General features: G+C 32.2%; 3 protein-coding genes across 3 annotated transcripts; 1 reads left to right on the forward strand and 2 right to left on the reverse strand.

The window, feature by feature from the left end:
* Nucleotides 1-15,238: 15,238 nt before the first annotated feature.
* Nucleotides 15,239-16,752, reverse strand: PG994_005886 (2-oxoacid dehydrogenase acyltransferase; the record flags this gene model as incomplete). The annotated part of the gene is made up of 4 exons (XM_066857295.1): nt 15,239-15,535; nt 15,602-15,994; nt 16,065-16,427; nt 16,510-16,752. The coding sequence occupies 4 exons, from the start codon at nt 16,750-16,752 to the stop codon at nt 15,239-15,241; spliced, it is 1,296 nt and encodes a 431-aa protein (XP_066716564.1).
* A 1,126-nt stretch (nt 16,753-17,878) lies between these two features.
* PG994_005887 (uncharacterized protein) lies at nt 17,879-18,460 on the forward strand (the record flags this gene model as incomplete). Its single annotated transcript, XM_066857296.1, has 4 exons — nt 17,879-18,085; nt 18,157-18,256; nt 18,324-18,365; nt 18,438-18,460. Coding segments are annotated over 4 exons (372 nt in total), but the record flags the coding sequence as incomplete, so codon positions are not given.
* A 382-nt stretch (nt 18,461-18,842) lies between these two features.
* Nucleotides 18,843-19,654, reverse strand: PG994_005888 (histone H2A; the record flags this gene model as incomplete). The annotated part of the gene is made up of 4 exons (XM_066857297.1): nt 18,843-19,091; nt 19,155-19,271; nt 19,295-19,446; nt 19,599-19,654. The coding sequence occupies 4 exons, from the start codon at nt 19,652-19,654 to the stop codon at nt 19,033-19,035; spliced, it is 384 nt and encodes a 127-aa protein (XP_066716566.1). The 3' UTR covers nt 18,843-19,032.
* Between the last annotated feature and the right edge of the window lie 472 nt (nt 19,655-20,126).

Below are 20,126 nucleotides of genomic sequence, written 5' to 3' on the forward strand. Positions count from 1 at the left end.
ATTACTTAATAATCCGTTTCTAGGTCTTAAACACTCCCTAGTATTCGTGTGTGGGGTATTCGTAGAATTCTTTAATAAAGTACTTACGGTACTACTCGAGGATATAGATCTTATTTCGATAAAAGATGAGGCCTTCGCGGTCCTTAAGGTGATCCTTAGTATAGTTGATAAAATCGAGGGTCCGGTCAGGTCGTTTGAACTTAATAACCCAGTCGTTATTATACTAAACGCGGTTCGTAGCGTTTAGCTAATTTTAGCGTGACGGCGTAAGGTGACCGTTTTAATCGTACGTTAGTATAGTCCGCGTTTTAGGTGGGACTTCCTCCTAGTGGTTTAGTCGTCGGCTCAGTGCGTCGGCGCGACCGTTCTCGCTACCTTTACGGTAAATAATAGTGAGGTTAAATCTTAATACGAATTTAAACCACTATACTTATTATTTATTTAATTCTTTAGTAGTAATAAACCGTATAAAGTTTTTATAATTAATATAAACCTTTATTAATTTTATTATTTCGTTAAAATAATATCTCTACTTTTTATGAACTTTAATAATAGCTATTCGTTCCTTATCGTAGATTTAATAGTTAAGCTTTAATTTCTTCAACTTTTTAAAAAAGAATACGATGAGGTACGACTTTTTATTATTATTTTATTAGTTTAGTACTTTTTAATCGTATAATTTAATATATCGGTCTCGATTTTAAAAGGTTTTATAAGGTCTATTACGTAAATTATTAGCTCGTTAAGGATACGCTTTTTTATAGCGTAAAAAGTTTCGGCTTCTTTTCTTACTTGTTAGAATAATTCGTCCTTTTTCGTTAAGTTCGTTAAAAGTGTCGCTATCTTATTAAATCCGAGAAGAAAAATCCGGTAATGCTGTAGTTATTACAGCAGTGTTATTATTATTTTAATTTTTATAGCGCTTATAAGCGTAGATCACTCTTTAATTATTAAAATTATCGAAGGTTTTATTTAGATTTTTCTAAGGAATACTACGTATTTTATTAATATAATTAATCGTTAATAAAATTCGCTTTTTTTAAATTAATTAAAAAGTTAATATCTTATAGTTTTTAAAATATTAACTTTATATGCTCTTTATATTACTCTTCGTTTTTAAAATAGATTAAGATATTATCGAGGTATATTATAACGAACTTATTAAGATATTCGCGAAAAATATAGTTAATTATAGCTTAAAAACTAGTTAACACGTTAGTTAAACTAAATAATATAGCCTAGTATTCGAAATATCCGTATTTAGTGCGGAACGCGGTTTTTAATTTTTTTTAATACGGATTGGGTTATATACGTTAAGAAGATTAAGTATTAAAAAGATTTTAACGTGTAATAGCTTCTTTTGTAAATTATTAATTAAGGGAAGAGGGTACCGGTTTTTTATAATAATTTTATTAAGCTTTTTATAATAAATATATATACGTTATTTAAGTTTTTCGTCTTTACTCTTTTTTAATATAAAGAGAATAAGTACTTATTAACGATATAAATAGTGATATAACTCTTTTCTTAAGGGTTTTTATAATATATTTTTTAAGGCTTATTTATATTCTTAATTAAATTTATAAATTAATATAAAAAGAGGTTCTTTTCCTTCTTTTAAAGGTATTCGTAATCTTACTCTATATAAAGCGGTAAGCTTCGAATTACTAGTACTTTTTTAATATAATTATTATAACGTTTAGTTTAAGTTTTTTAATAATAATATATATTTTAAATACGTTTAGTTTATTAAGGGGTTACTTTTTAAACCGCTACTTATTAATTAAACTTCTTTTTAATATATTTTATTAAAGTTAGCTTATTTTTTTAATTAATTCTAAGATTAGTTACTTATAACTCGGGTATTTTTAAAAGTATATTATATTTTATAACGTTCGTAATATTATACGTAATTCGTTTATAACGTTTTTAGTATCGATTAAAAAGTTCGCGACTTTCTTTTATATTCTTTATATTTATAACTTATAAATCTTTTATTAACGGTTTTAAGTTAGTATAGGGCGTTTTTTTTTCTCTTATTCGAGCTCGAAGGAGTTAATAATTCGTAATAAAATATAGTTTTTTTAAGTTCCGTTATCGCGTAACGCTTTAATATAAACTCTTTTTATACTTCTTATTAATATAATATATTTATAAATAGTTTAATTATTCGTTATTTAATATAAAAACCTTCTTAAATCCGCTTGATATTATCCTTTTATATTTAGCGGCGTTCGTTTCCCGGCTTATATTTTTTTTTTAAATAAGTAATAACTTTTTATAATCGAGTATCGTATTGTCGCTAATTTTCCCTTTTTTCTCTGTGAGGTATTACTTGGTACGCCGGTAGAAGTGTTTCTATACCTTTCCTTATATAAAATACTAGTCTAAATATTTAAGATTCGGGTTCGTTAAATGGCTTAAAGGTTTATTAGGTTCGCCAAAGTTCGAGGTTACTTTACAGGTCCCTAGTTATAGTAAGGGGGTTCTCCCGTTAAGTATATGCCCATATATCCTAAAAGTGCTAGGTATTCTTTTTAAACGTTTATAAGCTCGCGATTTTTCTTAGGCGTGTTAGAGGTATTAGTTTTCGAGGTACTCCCTTTAATCTCGTTCTTTTAAGTAGTATTATTTTAGCTACCCTAAGTTTTTTTATATTAATAAGTACGCTTATCGTTTATTTAATATAAACGTTCGGATTTTTTTTAATAATATAGTTAAGGTGTAGTAGGTACGAAATAAGTTATTTATCGATCCGTCGGGGAAATTATCCGTTCTTAAGTTTTTTTACAAGGTGTTTAATATAAACGTTATATATATATAATATTTATAAAAAAGGTAAAGTATACGTTATTTATAAATAAAATACGAAAGTTATTATTTATAACGTAATTTTCGTTAACCTATTAATTAAATCCTATTAAAATAAATACTTAGTGTAAACGTTTTAAATCCGGGTAAAGAATACCGGGGATAATTAGCTATTTGTTAATCCTTAAGTTTTAAGTTTTTATAAATTTTTTTACGAGCTCGTTTATTAATATATCTACTAATCGTTCGTAGTTTATAAACGCGGCCTTAAAAGCGATAAAGAACTTTAGTTTTATAATATAATTTATTAACGCTTTAATAAATAGCTTGATTTTTTTTCTTAATAAGTACGCTTTACTAACGAATAAAGTATTATATTTAAAAGTTAAAATAAGTAAAAAAAGTAAAAAGGTATACTAAGCATAATAATACGGTTAGTTTTATAATATTTTTCGAATTCGGCCGAAATATAGCTTTCGTAATCGTTTAAAATTAAGAAGCGATAAAAACTTTTCGTCCGCGTTTTAATATATTTACCGAAATACTAAATTTAATTTAAGCTCGTTTTATTATTAGTTTAGCCGTTAAAAGTTAATATAATTATTTAATCGCCCGGTAAATCGTATTTAAGAAACTAGTTTACGAAGTAATATTAATTTTAAATAATTAAAAACAGGGGAATATATAAAGTTTACGAATTATTATATTTAATAGCCGTTAATTATTCTCGATTATTAACTTAAATTAATTTCGCTTTTTTATAATAATCGGCGCGTATTATAACGAGTATTAGCTTAATTATATTTATTATAAAGCCGGTTTCGTTAAAATTCTATATATTTCTATTTATAATACCGTATTTAGTTTTAATATTCGCGATTAATATAAATTAGCCGGAAATAATACTTATTTCTTTATAAAAAGCCTTTTAATATTCGTATTAACGGTTTATTTTAATTTTAAAGTCCGGGTTATACTTAATAGAGCGTTTAACCTAGTACTTATTAACGCGGTCGCCGCCGCGTAACTTTAAAATAAAAAGTAACTATATCTTTTATAATATTAATATTAAAAAATATTTCCCGACTATTTAAATTAATTATATAATTACGAAGCCCTTCTTTTTTAATTAAATTTAATTTATATTATAAATATCGGATTTCGCGTCGAGGTTCGATACCGTGGAGTCGGTCGCTTAAAATAGCTCGAGGGATGTCGTATACTTTCGTCGCAGTTTTTTAATTAATTCGATTCGGAATTTTCGCGTCGCTTAAATTATTAAAACTATACGATTCTTTTCGATTAAATCGATATTATAGTTATTAAATATTACGTATTAAAGTTTAATTATATAAATCGAAAAAAGAGTAGCCGACTTAAAGATATAGTCGATTTAATAATAAACCATATTAATTATTTATAAAACTAAATATATTAAACAAGTTATATATATATTATTAAAACGTATTTATAAAGCTTATAGCTTAATAAATATAAGAAAATATATAATAATTACGTTATTTATATTTAATACTTTAAAGACTATTAATAATATTAATTATAATAAGCTTATTAATTATTTAATTTATTAAGGCCTTTCGATAATAATAATCTTATAAATTAAAAACTAATTAAAAAATCGCCGTATAAAATAAAAGTTATTAAAGGGGGAATATAATTAGATTATTTAAAACTACGGTATTTTATAAAGCTTTTCGTTATTACTTTTATTATAACTATTTTATAACTCGGACTTTTTAATAATATTTTAAAAAGAGAGTTTATTATAATAAAAAGTACCGGTATTAATATAAAAGCTATTATAAATTATATAACCTTAATAATATAATTATAAAATAATAGTTTTAGTTTTAAAGTATTATAATAAAGTAGTTTTAAGGTAATTATTTTTATTTAAATTAATAATACGAGTATTTTAATTATTAATAAGTTTATTATAATTAATTATTAAATATAAAAAAGGTTTATAAGCGAGTAATAATTTAGATAACGAAGTTCGATTATATTTTTACCTCGTAAAAATACGATCTAATATATTTCTAAAAAAAAAGCTTAAAATTTTAATATAATTAATAAAATAAGCTTTTTAAGTTTAATTAATAATATAGCTATTTAAATTAAAAGCTTTATAAATATTAAAAGTTTTTATAAAACCTTATTAAAAATAATATAACGTGGTTTATTACTAAGTCGATTATATTATTAAATCGGCTAATTTTTTTATTACTACTTTTATATAAATTAATTAAAACTATTCTTTATTTAATTCGTTATTTTATTTTAAATCCTTTCTATATACTTACGTATTATAACTTATTTCGCCGTAAATATTATAACGCCTTTCACCGGTCGCCCTCCGCTTTAACGAACCCCCCTTTCCGTATTTATTAATCGCTAAACGCTTCCTTTTTACCTTCTCGTTTTATAGTTTTTAATATTTTTATATAATAAAGGCTCTCTTAAGCTAAACGCGTAATCTTTTAGTTCTCCGGCGTTTAAAAAATATTAAATTAGTTTTTTATAAAATATATATATATTATATTATTTAGTTTATAATATTTATAATTAATATTAAAAAGTTTTTTTAATAAGTAAAAACCGTACTTTTAATAAAAGTAAAGTATTTTATTATTTATTAAAGGTTAAACGGCGTTTAAAGGTTATAAATACTAGCCGTTCTCGAACGCGACGAGCTAAGTATAGGCGTTTAAAAATATATATCTAGCTTATTAATTATCTTTTCTAAGTAATAAAATACTAAACTAAATACGTTAAATCTAGATTTAATATTGTTTTTTATAAAAATAATAAAATATGCGGCTTTAAAAGTAATAAAAAAATTTTGTTTTGTAATATAATTTATTAGCTCTTTAATAAATGGCTCGATTTGTTTCGAATAAATACGTTTTAACGGCGAATAAAGTACTATATCTAGATATTAAAATAAGTAGGAAAAGTGGGGAGGTATATTAAGCGTAATAGTGCTGTTATTTTTATAAAATTATTAAATTTAACTAATATATAACTTTCGTAATCGTTTAAGATTAAAAAGTAGTAAAAAACTTTAAGTTATTTTTAAAGTTAATTAAAAATATAATACGTTATAATTATGAAAGTTATATTAAATAATAATAATCCTTTAAATTATATATTATAATATAATATAATATTAACCGTATATATAAGCTATAAAAAAGGTTTTATAAAATATATTAAAAATCTCTTTTAATTAAGCTTATTAAATATTATATAGCCTTTTATTATACCGCTTTAATAAAAATATATTTAAAGGTAATTATTAAAGGCGAGAAAACTAAAAAGTTAATTATAATTATATAATATAAACCTTTAAAACTAAATTATTAATGTTTTATATTAATAATAATAAATATAACGGCGAGGTTAAAACGAAAAATTTTTAATTATAATAGTTTATATTTAAAATTAAACGTTTAAAAATAACGGATATAAATATATTAAAATAATTTATAATAAAATTAGCGAAATTAAGAAGTATTTATATATCTTTTAAAATTATTTTAAAACTACGAAACCGGTAGCTTATTCGCGTCGATATTATTATTAATAATTAAGCTATTATTATATCTTTTGTTTACTTTTAATATATATAAGTATTTTAAGTAATAAACGCGTTAACGAGCTAATTAAATTAATAATCGAGGCGTTAATATTAATTATTATTATATATATTACTAAGCACCTTTATTTTATAATAACCTTTTATTTATATAATCTTTTAATAATAGTTTTAATATATATTATAATATACGTACTTCTTTTAAAATTATCGGCTTTAAAGCTTAATATTATAATAATAACTTTAATAATAATAAACGTTATAATAATAGTATTAATTTTATATTAAGTTAAAATGTTTAAAAGGTTTATATAATATACTTTTAAATAATTAATAAAACTTATTATAAATTAAGTCATTTTTATTATAATAACCGCTTAATATATATTAATTTTAAAAAACGAAATAATATTAAATTAATAAATAAAAAAGTATAGCTTATAAATAAATAAGTATAGTTTATAAATAAATCCTATATTATTACTTATTAAAATTAAAAAAGTTATAGTTTTAAATATAAAAGCTTAAAACGCGTTATAATAATTATTATATTTTAGTTTTAAATAAGACAAATCGGCCTTATAAATTATTTATTATAAATCTAATAAATAAACTTATTATTATATAATTATAATAACCGTTAAACGATACGCTATATATTATTAAATTATATTAAATATAAAGCTTTATAAAAAAAATTTAAAAGGCTATAAGCTTTAATTAAAAAAGTCTTAAGCCTCTTATTAATTTATAATAATTTAAAAGTTTATAATAATTTAAGAGTTTAAACGAACTAAAATCGCCGCTGTAGTAATACTTTAAACGAGCTTATTAAAACGGTTTATATACGCTACGATAAAAAACAACCACTTATAAAAGCCTTTTAAAAAAAACCCTCGAAAGCCTCTCGCTTAAAAGAGTCTTTAAAGAGGTCTTTAATAACGATTAAATTAATCTTTAACGCGGTAATTAACGGTTTTTTAAGCATAATTAATTATTAATATATTATATTATTACCGTTATTAATTAAAACCTATCTTATATATTATTATTTTTAAATAATTACTTTATAATTATAATATATATATTGCCTAGATTTATAAATAATACCCTCGAGTATTACTTAATTAATTTAAAGCGTTATATATTTATAAAATAGTCTCGTTTAATTATTAATATTATTAATACACTTTATAAAACTTATTATAATGCTTTTAATATTATTTTTAACGCGATTATATTAACGCTTTAATAAATAGCTCGATTTCTTTTAAATATACGCGCTTTAATAATAAATAAAACATTATATTTAATAATTAAAATAAAATAAATATATTAAGCATAATAATATTATTATTCTTATAATATACTTTAAATTACGTTAAAATATAACTTTTATAGCTATAATTATTCTTAATTATTAAATTAAACTAAATTCGAGTTTTTATATTAAATAACGCGTATTATAATAAGTAAAAGCTCGATTATATTTATTATAAAGCTAGTTTTATTAAAATTATATATATTTTTAATTAAAACATTATATTTTACTTTAATATCTATAACTAGTTTAAATTAATTAAAAATAACGCTGAAATATTTTAAAAAGCCTTTTAATAATTATATTAACGATTTATTTTAATTTTAAAATCTAGGTTACGGTTAATAAATCGCTTAATTTAATACTTATTACTTTATATTATAAATATTAAATTTTACGTCGTAAGATTTAGTTATAAATTCGATATCGTAAAATAGCTTTAACGACGTTATATATTTTTATAGTAATCTTTTCGCTTATTAAGTTTAAAAGGTTTTATATCGCTTAAATTATTAAAACGATTCGTTTTATTATATAAGTTAAGTATTATAATTATAAACTTATTATACGTTAAAGTTTAATTAAAATTAATAAGTAATAAAAATAAACCACTTAATAATACGAATTATTTAATAATAAACTACTTTATATATATTTTATTTTAATATAGTTTATTATTAAATCGGCCACTTTTTTTATATCTTATTATTTTTATATAATTAATTTAATTTTAACGTTCTAAATTAATTAAAATTATTCTCTATTCGATTCGTTACTTAATTTTACATCCTTTCTATATATTTACATATTATAACCTGTTTCGCCGTAGATATTATAACGCCTTCCACCGGTCCCCCTCCGCTTCGACGGACCCCCCGTTCCGTATTTATTAGTTACTAGACGCTTCCCTTTTACCTTCTCGTCTTATAACTCTTGAGATTCTTATATAATAAGGGCTCCTCTAAGTTAGACGCGCCATTTTTTAGCTCTCCGGCGCTTAAAAAATACTAAATTAACCTTTTATAAAGTATATATTTAATCCTTTATAAAAGTTATTTCAATTATTATTATATATATATGCTTTTTATTACTTAATTTATAATATTTAAAATTAATATTAAAAAGCTTTTTAATAAGTAAAAACCTTATTTTTAATAAAAATAAAGTATTTAATCGTTTATTAAAGATTAAATAACGTTTAAAGATTATAAGTACTAACCGTCCCTAGATATAACGAGCTAGGTATAAACGTTCGAAAATGTATATTTAATTTATCCATTATTTTATTCGGGTAATGAAATATTAAGCTAAATATATTAAATTTAGATTTAATATTATTTTTAAAAAAAAAAAAAAAATTTATACGGCCTTAAAAACGATAAAGAACTTTAACTTTATAATATAATTTATTAACGCTTTAATAGATAGTTTAAATATAATATTTTATGCGCCGTTAAAGCGTATTTATTTAAAAGAAATTAACTATCTATTAAAGCGTTAATAATGCCGTTATTTTTATAATATTCTTTAAATTCGGCCGAAATATAGCTTTTATAACCGTTTAAAATTAAAAAGTAATAAAAGCTTTTCGTCCGCGTTTTAACATATTTATCGAAATATCGAATCTAATTTAAACTCGTCTCGTTATCGGTTTAATTATTTAATCGCCCGGTAGGTCGTATTTATAAAACTAATTTACGAGGTAATATTAATTTTAAATAATTAAGAACGGCGGAATATATTAACTTTATAAATTAATATATTTAATAGCCGTTAATTATTCTCGATTATTAAACTAAACTAATTTCGCTTTTTTATAATAATCGGCGCGTATTATAATAAGTATTAACTCGATTATATTTATTATAAACCCGGGTTTATTAAAATTTTATACATTTTTATTTAAAATATTATATTTAGTCTTAATATTCGCGATTAATGCGAATTAGCCGGAAATAATACCTATATTTTTGTAAAAAAGCCCTCTAATAATCGTATCGACTGTTTATTCGGGTCTTAAAATCTAGGTTACGATCGATAAAGCGTTTAACCTAATACTTATCGACGCGATCGCCGCTGCGCGAGTTTAAAAAGAAATTAATTATATCTTTTATAATATTAATATTAAGAGGTATTCTTTAAATATTTAAATTAATTATATAATTATAAAGCACCTCTTTTTTTAATTAGATTTAATTTATATTATAAATATCGGATTTCGCGTTAAGGTTTAATACCGCGGAGTCGGTCGTTTAAAGTAGCTCAGGGGACGTCGTACACTTTCGTAATAGCTCTTTAACTAATTCGATTCGGACCTTCTCGTATCGCTTAAATTATTAAAACGATACGAATTTTTTTCGATTAAATCGGTATTATAGTTATAAAAATATTACGTATTAGAGTTTAATTTTAATAAAGTTTTCTATTTTTTATTTATTTTATTAAAAAAAGATTATAATAAAATTACTTATTTAAACTAATAACTTTTTTATTTAATATTAATTATTAATTTATTAACTTTATATTAAAAAAGGCGTATTAATTAAATAATAAATTACGTTTTTTTATAAATTTTCATTTTTAAATATTATATATAATTCTTATTTAAATAAAGTTATTAAATTAAATTAAATACTTATATTTAATAAAAAAATTTAATATTATAATTAAAGTAATTTAAAAAATAAAGCTTTATATTATAATTATATAAATAATATTAAAAGAAAATTTAAAAAAAAAGTTTTAATTAATTTTAATTTATTATTTATTTAACTATTTAAAATTAAATTAAATTAAATTAAATATTATTAAAATACTTTTACTTTACTTTTAATTAATATATAAACTTTAAAGCTAAGTTTTAAACGTGTTATAGTTTTAACGAGCGGAGATTCGCAAGGTCGGGCGGCCCCGCAGCCATGCGAAGCGGACGAGGTTATCCTACCCCAGGTCCAGCGCTCGCATAGCGGGCAAATAGAATAATAGCAACAAATAGAGTGTATTGGCATTCCCGTAGATCGCACGCGATGTGCAGGTGCTTACAGAAACCTCTTCAAGTTTGTGGGAATCAGACAGCTAGCTGACTGAGACCTCTTTGTCTAAGGCGGACCGAAACATGGCACTCAGGCGCTCGATTTCCCTGCTATAGCTTTCTGTTACCACGAGGGAGCGTAAATTAGGGAGGCGGGCAAGGAGGAAAGCGATGATCGCATCTATAGTTCCTTGGCGCCACTCTCGGGTCCAGTCTTGGGTATAGGAGAGCTGCAGCTTGTTGACTAGGCCGGTGGCTAGGTCCAGCGCAGATTCCGCCTCGGACTATAACAGCTTTGATAGGGGGGAAGTAAATTTTATGTGTTGGTAAAAGCTCAAGTCACCTGTTAGTCTAAAGATTTGGACATGTTCGGCGAGCTGCGGCCTTGACGAAATGCTACGAAGGAAGAGAGAGGGTGACAGGCGCGCCATTGCGGTCCACGTAAACTGAACGCTAGAGTAGAGAAGAGGGAAGATCGGCTGGAGAGCAGAAAGTAAGCATGAACAATATGATCTCGTTGGGACAGCCGATGAAGTCTAGGCGATAGGAAGCCATGTCGAGATCCCTGGTCGTGATCTTGTGTATGTGTGTGTATATGTGTGTGGCAGCGAGGAGCCAAGTTGCGAACGTCGATGTTTTAGGGGGATTGGCGCCCGCTTCAAGTACTCGTAATTATGCTTAGATATTTACTGCGGAGCATCGATCATCCATATAAATGGAGCAAGATCTCTTGTAAACTTGGGACCTAGACGACTACCACCGATATATCTGACTAGGACGTCCAGGCGAGGTATACGGGCCATGAAGATGAGCAGTTTATCGACGTTAGCAAACCCGACAGGGAACGATCTGTATTTATGTAACACGGCCGTACGCCCAGGACTTTGTCTTCATTTCGACAGCAGTACGTATGATATTGTGGTAACATCAACCTGATCTTGAAAGTGTAGAGATCGAATGAGTTGGGTTAGCAGCTGACTAACCTACGCATGGGTGCGGTAGTTTATACACAGCAATGCGTGCATGCATAGTATGGTCAAACTCCAGTGCCTCTTTTCACGGCATATACCCTCACGGGCTTCGCCAACCTCCGTCTGGCAGCAATGTCCATTCGTACCTATGCATGCTGTTGTGCATGATAGGGTGCCACCAATCGATACTCCTTACACCACTGCGGGTTTGGAGGCCTGTATGCAGGATATTCCACTTCCGGAAAGTCAGGGGGGTGGAGGGAAGGTCTGCATTGGCGAGGACTACGCCTGGAGGGCGTGACTGCGGACAATGTCTCAGGCTTTGGGCGTCTGTGGCCGCCATGCCACAGCCCCTGATACTCCGGAGTAGCATTATGGACGTCTTTTAACTGCGGCTTAATGCTTATAAACTCCGAGGTATTAAGCTATGCGGTTATAAGCAACATATTATTAATATACTAGACAATAAGTAGATATATTAGATAATAAGTAGATATATTAAATAATAAGCAGCGTAATAGTTATATTAGTTTCTTTATTATATCTTTATAAAATATACTATATTATAAAGTATTATTAAATAATAATATAATATATTAATATATATAACGTGGTTTATTATTAAGTCGGCTACTTTTTTTTAATTTACGTAATTAAACTTTAATATATAATTTTTTTATAATTATAATATCGATTTAATTAAAAAAAGATCGTGTTATTTTAATAATTTAAGCGATACGAAAAGGTTTAAATCGAATTAATTAAAGAGCTACTACGAAAGTGTATAACGTCTCTCGAGCTATTTTAAGCGACCGATTTCGCGGTACTAAACCTTAACGCGAAATTCGATATTTATAATATAACTTAAATTTAATTAAAAAATAATTATTTCGTAATTATATAATTAATTTCTTTTTAAAATCGCGCGGCGGCGACCGCGTTAATAAGTATTAAATTAAACGCTTTATTAATTATAACCCGGATTTTAAAACTCGAATAAACCGTTAATATAACTATTAAAGGGCTTTTTATAAAGATATATGTATTATTTTTAATTAATTTATATTAATTATTAATATTAAAACTAAATACGATATTTTAAATAAAAATATATAAAAATTTAATAAAACCAGCTTTATAATAAGTATAATCGAGTTAATACTCGTTATAATACGCGCCGATTATTATAAAAAAATAAAATCGGTTTAGCTTAATAATCGAGAATAATTAACGGCTATTAAATATATTAATTCGTAAAGCTAATATATTCCGCCGTTTTTAATCGTTTAAAATTAATATTATTTCGTAAATTAATTTTGCGAATATAATTTATTATATAATTTAATAGTTAAAGTAACTTTTAATAATTAAATTAATAACGAAACGAGCTTAAACTAGATTCGATATTTTAATAAATATATTAAAACATAGACGAAAGGCTTTTATTATTTTTTAATTTTAAACGGTATAAAAGTTATATTTCGGCCGAATTTAAAGAATATTATAAGAATAACGGCATTATTATACTTTATATACTTTTTTACTTTTTTTATTTATTTTAATTTTTAAATATAACATTTTATTTATTATTAAAACATATTTATTCGAAAAATCGAGTTATTTATTAAAACGTTAATAAATTATATTATAAAGTTAAAGTTTTTTATCGTTTTTAAAGTTATATATTTTATTATTTTTATAAAAATTTAAATTAAATTTAACTTTAACGTATTTAATTTCATAAATTAAATATACGTTTTTAAACGCTTATATTTAATATATTATATTTAAAAACGAGTAATATTTATAACCTTTAAAGGTTGTTTAATTTTTAATAAATAATTAAATATTTTACTTTTATTAAAAATAAGGCTTTTATTTATTAAAAAAACTTTTCGATATTAATTTTAAATATTATAAATTAAAAAAAAATTATTTATATAAAAATATATAAAATAACCTTTATAAAAAATTAAATACGTATTTTATAATAAGTTAATTTAATATTTTTTAAACGCTAGAGAATTAAAAAATCTCGCGCTTAGCTTATAAGAGCCCTTATTATATAGGAATTTTAAAAGCTATAAAACGAGAAGGTAAAAAAAGAAGCGTTTAGTGATTAATAAATACGGAATAAGGGGTTTATTAAAGCGGAGGGCGACTAGTAAAAGCCGTAGTAATATTTATAATAAAATAAGTGTTACGATCGGCGGGTTAGTCCCCCGCGGGTAGCACTTAAGGCGTAGAATTAGACAGAAATGACCCGAAGAGTCATTTCCGAAGCTTTTGCTTTATGGCGCAGTGGTTAGTCCACACGCACTGTAATAATAAGCTATAATATATAAATATATATAAAAAATATAAAATTAAATAACGAATTAAATAAAAAGTAATTTTAATTAATTTAAAACTTTAAGGTTAACTTAATTTATATAAAAATAATAAAATATAAAAAAGTAGCCGATTTAATAATATAATTAACTTAGTAATAAACCACGTTATATATATAATAATATAATATAATTTAAAATAAATTATATTATAAATATAGTTAAAATATATCACTAAGCTTTATAATAATTAAATAAATAAAAGTAAATTAAAATAAATAAGTATTAATATTAAATAAAGGTTAAAATATTATAGTTATTATTATTTAAACTTTAAAGCTCACGCTTAATTAAACTAAGTCTACACTTTTAAGTTACTTAATAAGAGAAACTCTAAAACAATATTCTAAATTATAAGGTATAGGAATGACTATACTTACATATAACCACTTCTATATTATCACGGAGCTGCTGGTTTCTTGGTCTTGCTCTGCCTGTAGCCGGTTGATTCCTTACGAACCGTTCTCAAATGATCCGATCCGTATTTGAGTCATTATCTCTTAAGCCACTGGCTTCACCCAAGTCGAATATCACACAAATCGAAGTCACACTCGAGTAGAACGGTATTACTAGCTATTGAATTGAGACACCCCGCCTAGCTCACTTATCGCCAACGCACATACATAGTCCCTCTTAGACGGTTGACCACGATACATCGCACGCACGCACGCACCCACATATAGACAAGGCTGAGGGGCAAAGCCTAGCCTCGCCATGAATAGACCAGAAATCGGATCATGTGACTCCATTCCATATTCGCTCCGGTAAAGTCGCTCAAGCTCCATCTCCCCCTGTATACATACGCGTTGTCAGTGTATAGATATGCTTAAGTGTGTGTGCATCGCAGTCTCGCATGCGTCGGATCGGTTACAACAGTCAATCCGCCCTGGGCATCCCGAAGTATAAACAAAACACGGATCGATTCTCAAGTTTAATAGGTTAGGAAGAAAACAATCCGAGTCTAATTATTGCGCCCTGTGATGCAAACGTCTGTATTGTACACTATAGACAAAGCCTTTCCACCCGCCCAAGAATGCATGCCAACGCTTCATTACACCTGCATAGAAATTATGCCATTACGCACAACATCCCCATCTACAACAGCATCCGTCTCGGGTCCTCAATGTACTCCTTGATCTTCACCAGGAACTGAACAGCTTCCCGTCCATCGAGCAGGCGGTGGTCATAGGTGAGAGCCAGGTACATCATGGGTCGGATCTCGATCTTGCCGTTGATGGCGACCGGTTTGTCCTTGATGGCGTGGAGACCCAGCACAGCAGTCTGGGGAAGGTTGATGATGGGCGTGCCCATCAGCGACCCGAAAACGCCGCCGTTGCTGATGGTGAAGGTGCCACCGGCCATATCCTCGATCGTGAGCTTGTTATCACGTGCCTAGCAAGGAGACATGGTTAGCTGACTATGTAGACAAGCAGGAAGTATAATTGTAGGAATGCGCACCTTCTTGCCAAGGTCGGCAATGGACTTCTCAATGTTGACCATGTCCATGCCCTCGACGTTGCGCACAACGGGGGTAACCAGGCCCTTCTCAGTGGCAACCGCAACGCTGAGATCGACGTAGTCTCGGTAAACAATGGTGTCACCACCATTCTCGCCCTCGATGGAAGCGTTGATGACGGGGATATCGCGCATGGCCAAGACGCAAGCACGGGCGAAGGCGCTCATGAAGCCCAGCTTGACGCCCTGCTTCTTCAGGATCTCGTCCTTGTAGAGCTTTCGGAAGTCCATCAAGGAAGACATGTCGACCTCGTTGAAGGTAGTAAGAGAGGCGGCGGTGTTCTGAGACTGCTTGAGACGCTCGGCGATTCGGAGACGCATGCGGTTCATCTTGACCTATATTGGTTATGGCTGGTTAGAGTACTTGGTCGAAACCGCTTCATCAGGAGCCGGTGGTTTCACATACTCGACGCTCTTCGCGGCTGCCCAGAGTAGGGCCGGCGCTGGACGAATCCTTGGCCGGTTGCGAGGACTGCTTAGGGGGAGGAGTCTCCTTCTTGGGCTCTGGCGGGGGCGCAGGTTTTGAAGACTCGGGCTTGGACTCTTGCTTGGGCTCGGGCTTGTTCTCCTCCGTAGGCTCGGCGGGTTTGGCATCGGTGGAAGCGGTCTCCTCCTTGGGGGCCTCCTTGGACTCGTCCTTGTTGCCGCCTTCCGGGGCAGCGCCGGCCTCGATCTTGGCAATCTCCTGGCCGACGGTGACGGTGTCTTCCTCATTGGCCATGAGCTCCTTGATAACACCAGCCTCGGGCGCATTGACGGCAACGTCGATCTGGAGGGCGCTTGTTAGTGAACGGTCATAGCCGGAAGAGCCGTGCGGCCTAGCACGGCCTTCCAGGCGGGTGCATGCTTGCCTTGTCTGTCTCGATGGTCGCAATCTCCTCGTCTGCCTCAACGTAGTCGCCAATCTGCTTGTTCCACTGCTTCAAGGTACCCTCGGAAATGGACTCGGCCATCTGAGGGACTTTAACGAGAGTATCGGCGTAGGTGCGCACTTGGTTCATCATGGTGGGCAAGGGAACGCCTCGCAGGGGCTGCTGCATAGGGCGTCGTAATTGCGCAATGCGCGCCGCGGTGAGTAGCCTTCGAGAAAACATGATGGTAGACTTGTAGTTGTGACGTGGATGTTTTTAGTTTTTCTTCTTTAATAACCGAGGAAAGGATCAAACAGGAAGACTCCGACCTGTCGCAAAGGAAGCAGGGAGCAGAGTATGTCTAAGAAATGGACCGGCACAGTTGAGTGTGCGAAAGAGTCACCCGGGAAGCGATGTTAGGATATATTGGAGAGAGAGAGAGAGAGAGAGAGAGATTTATTGACGCAAGAAACAAGCAAAAACGGTTGGATAAGTCGAATTGGAGAAGCTCTAAAAAAAGCTGCAAATGCAACACCCGTGTTTCCGACAGGGGGGGGCAGGGGAGCTTGGCGATTTGTCCTGCTACCAGCTGCTACAGGTAGGCAGGCTGGCAGGGGGAAAAAAAGGCAAGGAAAAGCACAGCTGTGAAGACATTAGCCGGCAACCCCAGGAGTGAGTGACGTACCGATTTCTCCCGCCCATGCCGAACGGAGGAGCATTATGTGCTAGCAGGCATGAATGGGCCAGCAGGCACGGAAAGGGAAGGCTGGAGATTGGACCTAGCGTGCCAGCTGAACAAGTCACGGGACTGGCTGGCTGCAGTCCACAGCGTTGCGGCAAGTCTTTACGGTTCAAAACGGTGGACGGTGGGCAACGTCAGTGCTTGCTCTCCGAAAGATACATGACCCGCTGGGCGAGGTACCTGACAGCCAGCCGGCAACCTCAGGTCCAGTAACGGAGCGGAACCAGCGCCCGAGGCTGGCCAATCAACTTGCGAGGGAACAAATCAAGCCCAAGCTCCATTCTGTGTGCTCTGATTTGTTGCCTCAGGCATCCAACTCTCAATTGGCTCAAGCCCACCTCGAGCTTGCAACATTGTGAATCTATCTCCAAGCCGCCAGCCAAACCATCGCGAGTCCGATTGACCGCGACCACCTACACACTCCACTCCTCTTCGAACGTGCCGAGCTCGGATGCGGAATTCTACAGTGTTCAATCGAGCGCCAATTCCTCGTCAACGAAACAACGCCCTGTCCAGTCCGGGTTGGCATCGCATCGGGAGGAAACAAAAGGGCTAATTCACACCTTTTCCTTGGCCAACATGTCTGCGAGACAGGCCGCACTGTGAGCTCATCTGCCGCATCTCCAGTGTGCATGTGCGGAAAAGTTTCTGACCAAGCATCGTGTCCGCAGGTCGCTCTACCGACGCTCTCTGAAGCTGTCGCTCGACTGGGCCGTCCACCGGCACTTGTGGCGAGGGCAAGCCCTCTACATCCGATCGCTCTTTGAGGCAAACCGCAACGTCACAGACATACGGAAACGACGGGTACGCTACCTCCATTCCCTTCCATACTTGGTCAAGCCATTGAGGCCTTGCTTGGGCCGGCTATCGTGGCAGCCGTGATGGAGACAATGGAAAGCTGATAGAATACCTGGTACATCAATAAGGCGTTACTCTCCGAGACGGAGAAGCTGCTGCAGGAGTGGAAGCACCCCGATCCTTACACCTCCCCAACCGCCCCTGGAGGTATGCTCAGATTCTACGTGCCGGGAAAAGGCGGCTTGGGGGAATGCCAGGCTAACGAGATACACAGGTTCCAAGTACGAGCGAAACCTACCCGTACACTCTACAGCTCGTAAGTATCAGTCTCTACCTGTCTCTTTCGGCTGTGACAGACATGAACAAAGTCGACTAACATTTCCACCAGCCCCGCCCGACTTGAAGTTTTGATCAATTGCAATGATTTGCACCAGCCTAGGAGGCAGCAAACTGTACATAGACCCTGTAATCTGCGCATAGATATCAACAAAAGTTGCAACCAACATCTCCGGGCTCCTCGACTTCGTTCGCTAGTGTGACCCACGAGTCTGAAATATCGAGTTACTCTACGTGCCGTAGTTTCGCGGTAGCATACAACACGATAGTGAAGTATCGATGCAAGCTCGTGGGTTGGATACCACAAGCAAAACGCCGCCAAACCAGCATGACGAGGCGAGCGCGCAAGATAGCAAGGATGCCGAATTGCCAAGAACATGAATAATTACGGACCAAGTTGAGAGTTTTCATAACATACAAGTGGAAGACGAGTCACTGTTGTAGCAAGAAGGCAATAGCAAGTGTTTGTTCAGAAAGTTCTCATTTCAAGTCCATATCCCTAATGGACGTTTCCCAGACGGATTATGTCTGTAATGTACAACCCATTCGCATAAAAAGCAAACCTTGACCTGCCGTGACCCCGTTGTTCATGAAAAGCGTCCCAAACTGCAAAGCAGAAAACACAGAAAACCAAGCGCAAAACCCAATTACAACTCTTGGCTGCCGGCGTTCTTGCCAGGCTTGCCAGTCTTCTTGGGCAGGAGGTCTAGAAGATGACGAATTAATATGGCTGCTGCTTGGCGGGAGCGTGCAATGTAGGGATACTCACTTTGGTGAATGTTGGGGAGAACACCACCTTGGGCAATGGTGACGTGGCCGAGAAGCTTGTTCAACTCCTCATCGTTGCGGATGGCGAGCTGAAGATGGCGGGGATGATACGGGTCTTCTTGTTGTCGCGGGCAGCGTTACCGGCCAACTCGAGAATCTCGGCAGCGAGGTACTCAAGGACGGCAGCCAGGTAAACGGGAGCACCAGCACCGACACGCTGGGCGTAGTTGCCCTTTCGGAGCAGACGGTGGACACGACCGACGGGGAAAGCCAGACCAGCCTTGGATGAACGGCTATTGAAGGAAGCCACGTTAGAATCCATGTAGGTGAAGAGAACGGGCACGCCTTGAAGTGGAAGACGCGTTCTGATGCGACCAAGGATGGAGATCCAAGCCGAAGAAGCGCGACCCAAGGGTAGGCGGGCTGAAGACGGGAATATACTTACGATTGAGCGTTCTTGGAACCGCTGGCCTTGCCGCCGGACTTGCCGCCTCCAGTCATTTTGATGGATGTAGTTGGGGTTGGTGGAAAAAGGGAGTTGATTGACGGATGTCCGAGGACTGAAGATCGAAAAAGATCTAAAGAAGTGGTTGAAGGTGGAAAGTGGTGGTGGTTGTTGTTGTTGTTGAGATGAGATGGAGTGGGAAGTATTGGTGAAGTTCAGTGGGGGATAGCTGCTTAAGTACTGGTCGCGTCAAGCAGCCGGATCACGAAATCACCAAAAAGACCAACAGGCGAAAGGGAAGGGGGAAGCTGGGGCCAAGTGGGTTGTGGCACTGATCTGAGTTACAGAGTTACAACCACCGCCAGGCGGTGGCCGGGTTGAGCTGCCTCATGGCTGGGGCTAGTCCGCTTTGGGCCCAGAAATGGAAATCGCGCGCCTGGGCTGCTGGGTGTGCTTAGAAAAAACATGAACGCCGAAAAATAACAAAGCCGGGAAAATCAACTGGCCCGGTCAAGGTCCTCCCCACTC

The sequence above is a fragment of the Apiospora phragmitis genome, assembly GCF_038363925.1.
Source record: "Apiospora phragmitis strain CBS 135458 chromosome Unknown utg000006l:1.0-5683423.0:1.0-5690449.0, whole genome shotgun sequence".
Lineage (NCBI taxonomy): Eukaryota > Fungi > Ascomycota > Sordariomycetes > Amphisphaeriales > Apiosporaceae > Apiospora > Apiospora phragmitis.